At 32.6% G+C, this 8,157-nt stretch overlaps 1 protein-coding gene across 1 annotated transcript; it reads right to left on the bottom strand.

Annotated features, from left to right (window-relative positions):
• Positions 1 to 725: 725 nt before the first annotated feature.
• On the bottom strand, positions 726 to 8,157 carry LOC149417761 (glutathione S-transferase-like). The gene is made up of 5 exons (XM_089639405.1): positions 8,107 to 8,157; positions 7,040 to 7,190; positions 6,078 to 6,245; positions 2,872 to 2,987; positions 726 to 1,462 (listed from the first exon to the last, which is right to left on the bottom strand). The coding sequence occupies exons 2-5, from the start codon at positions 7,176 to 7,178 to the stop codon at positions 1,274 to 1,276; spliced, it is 612 nt and encodes a 203-aa protein (XP_089495531.1). The 5' UTR covers positions 7,179 to 7,190; positions 8,107 to 8,157; the 3' UTR covers positions 726 to 1,273.

The raw sequence follows: 8,157 nt of genomic DNA, 5'->3' as shown, positions 1-8,157 counted from the left end.
ACCCTTCGACCACGAGGGCCATAATAATTAAGTGGTTCCAATTAATAGAAGTTATTCGTAATGTTATCTATTTCGCCTTGCTTAGCTATTATTCGGATGGGATGTTACATATTGATTGCGTAACTATAATACAGATTTCATAATAAAAGTTATAAAATATTATGCAAGTCATTTTACAGATTTGGATCTATAAGTCTGTTTACAGATTGGGCGTGGAAGGCGTGACACTGATAAGAGGGATGAGTCATTTTACTCTCCGAAGGCCCTTCGTCCACAGGGATATGAAAGTATCCGATACTCACATTGCAAACAACTTGTCGCGCACAGTTCATACAGTCGCTTCTGAAATCACTAGACCCGAATCGCCACCAATTGTAGAATTCTCGAAACTAATGCCATAACCTCACTAACAGCCGAACAGTTGCCGTAGCATCATTCTCTGTTTTGTTTATAGCATTGATCGTGTATTCAAAATGTCTGACACACGTAACGCCATGTTTAAAATCTCGATAACGCGAGTTGCAACATGGTTGTATTATTTGAGCTGAATTGCCCTTTCCAAACACAAGAGAATTGTGAGTTTATAGTGAAGAAACGCTATTAGTATTTTTCTTTATATGCAATGGGTAACATGTAAAAATAATTTGTCTCTTTATTGTAAGAAATACACATACAAACAGGTTTTCCGTACTATAAAGATTTACAATAGCATAAACATCGATTTCGGTTGAAGATGAACTTCGTGCTAGCATTAAATTTCTAAATCGTTTATCTATTTATTAAAATCACACGTAAAACACACAGGAATAAGGAAAAAATATTGAAAAATTATATTTATTAATATCTTTATTCTAACATTAAAAAATATAATGATTCTCATTATCATTTTTCATATTTTTAACAAATCTATTTAAAACAATAATAATAATTAGTTTTTTTTAACAAATAGACAATGTTTTTCTCACTGGGATGGTGTATTTTTGTTCAGTCTGATGGTTTCAGTTTCGACCTGTATTTAGTATAAGTATATTATCTTTTTCTGATCTTCCTATGTTTTGTATCCAGATTTTTATTTGAGATTTAAATGTTAAAATCTTATTGTGAGTTTTGAATAAGAGTGGGATGTTTTTGGAGGGTTTATTAACATAGTATATAAATCTTTTTGTACATATGTTGTATATGTAGTTGCTTGTTGGATATGTTTTTAACCCTTGACCCTGACCTAGTGTGTCTAATATGTGTTAGTTGTTATTTTTTAACTACGTTGATGCAATTATTTTCCATGATTTGCGAGATGAGCCCAGCTGTCTTCAGGTCTGTTCTTGATGTACTTCTGGACACTTGGCTTATTCCTGATCTTGTCGGTGAGGGCATTCAGGTTTGGGAAGTTCTTTAGAGTACCAAAGGAGTGTTGGTCCATTATTTCACAGAATGAGAAGAAATGGATGTCCGTCCAGGTAGCCTAAAAGACAGAAACAGAGTTTGAATTCAACTACACAATTTCACATCTTTCGAGGTTCAAGCATAACTTCGACTTATTTCATAACAAGCACTCAATTTAATCATACTTCGGATGAAATCGATAAAAAATTTTGAATTATAGATTTTGTTTATAAATAATGAATTTATTGACCTGCCAACGGTCTTGTGCAAATCGTCGACATTGGACTTACTTCAAATCGAAAAAGTTTTCCCCTGGAACAACAAGGTTCCACCTGATATTTAACCAAAATTGACTTTTTGACAATTTATTTTCATTCTTAAAGTTTTTTTACATTTAATTAGTTTATTATAAAGACGTTTATTAACATGATTTGTTTGGCCTTCTGAAGACTTTCAAACTGTCTTCGGAAGTCAAAACAACTGTCACGCGTAATAATACATACAAAGTGATACTTGTTGATAAATAAAAATGATATATTGATAATATAAAAAATATAAAATTAAAAAGGAATCCTACAAATTCAACGTGATAACAAAAATGGAATTGAATTTCTCTGTATGAAAAATTCTTAGGTTTTTTTCTAAAAATATTTCCAGCTTCAACGTAGGTTCACAGGTAAATATATATTTTTTAATTTAAAACCCTTATATTTATTTTTTAGATGAAATCTATTAGTTCCAACAGTCACGTGTAAAATATTTTTGGGGCAACGTGTTTTCGTTTGAATATTATTATTACCTTGCAACAACAAGTTTACATCTGCCAATTAAGTGAAACTGAGAAAATTGACATTTGTGAAAAAAAATAACTTGCGGAACGTATTGTAAGTGTATGTTTAAAAACAATGGATGCAAAAATATGGCATTTTGACAAAAAGTGAATTAAAATTAATAAAATAATCTAATAGAACCTGATTGCTTTTTTAGTTTATCTGAAGAAATATAGGTTCTAATATTTTTTGTTAAGCGTTTTTTAGCAAAATGCTACTTTTTTGCATGGAATTGTCTGAAACATAAACAAATTTCATTCACAAAACGTTCTTCACATTTATTTTTTGTAAATGTCAATTTTTATTATTACACCATTCCAATTATGAAAAAGTCAGCAAAAATATTATTCTTTTTTTAAATATTGTAATTTAGGTATACCTACCTACACTCATGATTTTTTAAATTATACTTCACACAACCAGTTCAAATAATGAAAATGACAATTAAATTCAAAGCAAATTTGAGTTCATTGTACGTGAATAATTTCAGACAGGAATATTTCACATTTCACGCACCGACAGTCGAAATTGGAAAGTTTGATGATTTGTTCTTCAACCTTTGAACCTCAATATCTAAGTTTCATGGCAGCTAGAACCTTGTTGTCCCAAGGGAACACATTGTATGACACAGTTATCATTTAATACACTCTTTACTTACACTCTTTTCTCCATACAAGAACCCATCTGCTGCAAGTGGCTCTAGTTTTGCCAAAAGGAATGCTGCAGCTTCTTTAGCTTCTTTTATGGTCTCAGTGGTCTTAGCTACTTTGAATTCTGAAATAAATTAAAGATACATTTTAAAGAAATTACTATTCATGAAATAAATGAAAAAAATATGATCGCACTCTCATTCGAACATGAGTGTGTAACTATATTTTTGACGAATATTTATTGAACTCGACTTGAATTGAACTCTTTTAATATTTTGGAATGAACATACGTCATAGGTGTTCGATTAATAAAATCATAGTAAAAATCTCTAGATATGCCTATATTACATTACCTACTGCCAAACCGAACCAAATCATCTAATCTTAATATGTTCGATTCATCGACCAAGTTGTAAATAATCGGTTGGTCGAATACACTAATCGGACGAACTCTTTTATATGCCTAGGTGTGATTAACTTCAAGGCTGGGCTAATCGAGCAAATATTAAACAGATTTTTTTAAAATATAAATATTGTTATGTACTTTTTTGGTGTGAATGTTTTTTAGTAGATACCAACGAATTTACACATACGATATTACACATACAACTTATTAGGGATATAGTATTATAATAGTTATTAAGGATCAGTGATCTGGATAGCCAAGTGGTTCGCAACGTTTGGTGATTCAGCAGGGTTGCCTAGGTTCATCGGGTGATAATAATACATTGCGAAACTATAATAATAAATTTGCGTGTGTGTTCATCGGGTGATAATAATAAAGGTGTGTCAAGATGCACTTGAACGAATGAACAAAAGTACACAATCGTGATATTTTCTTCATAATCTTAATCTTATCTCAATAAATTACGTGATATTGATATATCGATAAATCTTAATGACTTTCTCCAAATTGAATGAGAAATGAGAATATTACTTAGGCGAAATAGATTTTCAAAAGATACAAAATTTTAAAGGAGCTAAATTGGCTAACAGAACCCGATGATATTTAGTTATTTAAAATAATGATAATCGACTCGTTACCAAAATACATTTCAAAACAAAATTAAATTAAACTAGACCATTCAGAGATAAAACACAACGACGTGCAATATGCAACTTGAACATTCAGAGACATAACTCAAGGACGTGCAATATTTGCAGTTAGAACAATCAGAGACATAAAACCACGAAGTGCAACATGCAACTAGAACATTTAGAGACAAAGGACAAGGACGTGCAATATGCAACTAGAACATTCAGAGACATAACTCAAGGACGTGCAATATTTGCAATTAGAACATTCAGAGACATAAAACCACGAGGTGCAACATGCAACTAGAACATTTAGAGACAAAGGACAAGGAAGTGCAATATGCAACTAGAACATTCAGAGACATAACTCAAGGACGTGCAATATTTGCAATTAGAACATTCAGAGACATAAAACCACGAGGTGCAACATGCAACTAGAACATTTAGAGACAAAGGACAAGGACGTGCAATATGCAACTAGAACATTTAGAGACAAAGGACAAGGACGTGCAATATGCAACTAGAACATTCAGAGACATAACTCAAGGACGTGCAATATTTGCAATTAGAACATTCAGAGACATAGATCCATGACGTGCAACATGCAACTAGAACATTTAGAGACAAAGGACAAGGACGTGCAATATGCAACTAGAACATTCAGAGACATAACTCAAGGACGTGCAATATTTGCAATTAGAACATTCAGAGACATAGATCCATGACGTGCAACATGCAACTAGAACATTTAGAGACAAAGGACAAGGACGTGCAATATGCAACTAGAACATTCAGAGACATAACTCAAGGACGTGCAATATTTGCAATTAGAACATTCAGATACATAGATCCATGACGTGCAACATGCAACTAGAACATTTAGAGACAAAGGACAAGGACGTGCAATATGCAACTAGAACATTCAGAGACATAACTCAAGGACGTGCAATATTTGCAATTAGAACATTCAGAGACATAGATCCATGACGTGCAACATGCAACTAGAACATTTAGAGACAAAGGACAAGGACGTGCAATATGCAACTAGAACATTCAGAGACATAACTCAAGGACGTGCAATATTTGCAATTAGAACATTCAGAGACATAGATCCATGACGTGCAACATGCAACTAGAATATTTAGAGACAAAGGACAAGGACGTGCAATATGCAACTAGAACATTCAGAGACATAACTCAAGGACGTGCAATATTTGCAATTAGAACATTCAGAGACATAGATCCATGACGTGCAACATGCAACTAGAACATTTAGAGACATAGGACAAGGACGTGCAATATGCAACTAGAACATTCAGAGACATAACTCAAGGACGTGCAATATTTGCAATTAGAACATTCAGAGACATAGATCCATGACGTGCAACATGCAACTAGAACATTTAGAGACAAAGGACAAGGACGTGCAATATGCAACTAGAACATTCAGAGACATAACTCAAGGACGTGCAATATTTGCAATTAGAACATTCAGAGACATAGATCCATGACGTGCAACATGCAACTAGAACATTTAGAGACAAAGGACAAGGACGTGCAATATGCATCTACAAAATCCAGTGACAGGACCTCCAATAAAATCAAAATACCAAAAAGGACAAAGCTAACATGTTATAATATTTATAATTAGTAATTTGTAAACATAAATTGATAAAAAAGGTAAGTTATTTTATTTTGATTTGACTGAGGATTGGCCTTCAACTCTTCCTAGGCACCGAAGCCAAACACGCTACTGACCTTACCAAATGCCGAAGTGGGTGGGACGGAAATTATTATTATTTATTAATGTAAAAATTAATAGAATGCATTGTCATCGACAGTGAGTCTATATGCCGAGTTTCAGCTCGATCACATTTATGAAAGTTGATTAATTTCCAAGATTTGCATTAATTCATTACCGTTAACAAAAGTAAAAATCAAATAAATGCATTAAAAACAAAAACTACCGAATTATTATGACGATAAAGTGAGATTCGCATCTTAATTCCTGCCAAACGCTAATTCACGGAATGCCTGACAGCAAATAATTCGAATATTATAACAAAATACAGGTTGCTTAACTGTTGACCTTTTTTTACTTGGTTGGACCCGACAAGAAATAATAATAACAAAATATGGACAGCATAAGCTTTACATTTTTATTTATAAATAATCATACTTGCTTGGACATCCCTAAGGTTGTCAGTAAGGGCTTCAAGAAGGGCATTTGTCAAGGGATCCGACGCGACGAGACCAAACCTCTTCCCCAGGTATCTGATGATGGCCACAGATTGGTTGATGGTCTTTCCATCTACCTCCAGCACTGGCAACTGATGGTATTCGTAACCTGACACAAAAAACGAACCACATCAGATTCACAGCGATTAAAAAAAAACACACCCTAATTTTTTTGCCAGTCATAAAATATTTTCAGAATATACCTATTATATATTTTTCAGTTACATTTCAATGTTTCAGTATAATCAAGTTTCTTCCAAATTTGCCTTAAATAAATAAATAAAGTGGGATTTTCTTGGAATTAAATAAATTCAAATGATTTCGTTCGTAAGTTTAAAAATTTAAGGTTGCTTGAATATTACAGAGAAAAATGTGTAGTGCCGATTGATTGAAATCCGGATAAAAACGGGATTGCAGGTTTTTAGAAAATTCTTAATACATCGGAACACTTGTTCGTGCGCCTGCATTTGTCCTGAAAATATAATATGTCAAAATGCGAAAATATATTGATTTTTATGATCACGGGTTCCGACATCGCGATAATACATTCATTTTTTACTAAGATTTTAACAGGCTACCTATCAATTCATTTGTTAAGGTCCTGCAATACCTTTTTAACCAGATTGCGAATAATTTGAAGAATTTTTTACATAAATTAAAAATATTTTATATCTTTAAGTTTTCTTATTTATCGAAATCTAATTTAATGTTAGAATATTGAAAGGTGTTAAAAAATTAGATGAGTAGTAAAGCTGAGCATTATATGCCCGACACCGAAAGGAACAACGACGCTAGTTCTTCGGAGCACCTTATATTGAAATATCGGTAGAACGAAGACTATCTTCCCTCAAGACAAATGTATCACCAGGATTACAGAAGATTATTTCAATAATAAATACTCACTTTCTTTAAGCGTTGGCCAATCTTTTTGTGCAATCCTCTTGTCCTCAAAGTCTACATCAGCATATGCGAATATGTACCTGATGGACTCTCCCAGCCCTTTTATGGTGAAATATGTCAGCTTGAACTTTGAATCAGTCATATTTTCTGTTGTCTAGAAGAAAAATGAAATCGTTATTAAAATATATTTATAACTAGAACCGTATGTACCGCTAGGCAGGGTTTGTGGCAAGGATGGAAGATAACCAATAACAACTACCGAAAAGGTTTCGCTGTAATAGCCTGCAGACGAACGTAGGCTTAGGAAGATGGATAGCCTAGAGGCAAATACAGCTAAGTCTGGAATAAGAGGAAGATAGCAGGAGATCATCGCTGTTTGTGAACAGATAATTTATTGATGACGATGAATATTCCTGTGATACAGTGCTTATTTCTACAAGTGTCCAGTGTTAAGGTTGATTATTTAAATAAAATAATAATTATTGATAGAATTTATACAGCGCAATTTAGTGATTAATCAAATCTAGATGTCATTGTATAGCGTAACTTTGTTGTTTTCTATGAATTTATAAGGCCATGGTAACAAAAAATATTATTCAATGGTTGTTAAAATTTTATGGTAAAATGCAAATTTGTCTGAACCCCGACCCGATGATATTATTTGCTAACAAAAAGTATATTTTTACAATCTTACACACACTAATTTAATAAATCGCTCGTGTACTTCAAAAGAAGCACAGACAGATGCGTAAATTTTGGGTTAGAAATGTAGAAATATCCGTGAATTAACCTACTTTGTGATGTAAAAAACCACGTAGTTATGGTAGGCATCTAATTTCACTGTCATTGATAAATACATTTCTTTAAAGTCATTTCAATAAAACGTACCATTTAAACAAATAATAACAATCTATGTTATACTGATAAAAAAATCTTTTGTATATTGGAGTAGTTTGATTTCTACATTTAAAAAAAATCTTCTAATAATCTTCTGTCATCGTTTTATCAAAACACAAAATACAAGTTGATACCAAATGTCCAGAAAGCTAAAATAATGTATAGGTACTCACTTTTGTTTTATTCTGCGCTTTTAATACTGACGACCAACATGAACGGTTGAA

The sequence above is a fragment of the Hesperophylax consimilis genome, chromosome 14, assembly GCF_061612785.1.
Source record: "Hesperophylax consimilis isolate HC1 chromosome 14, BYU_Hcon_1.0, whole genome shotgun sequence".
Classification (NCBI taxonomy): Eukaryota; Metazoa; Arthropoda; class Insecta; order Trichoptera; family Limnephilidae; genus Hesperophylax; species Hesperophylax consimilis.
Note: the sequence above shows the minus strand (reverse complement) of the source record. Positions and strands in the feature narration are given on the sequence as shown.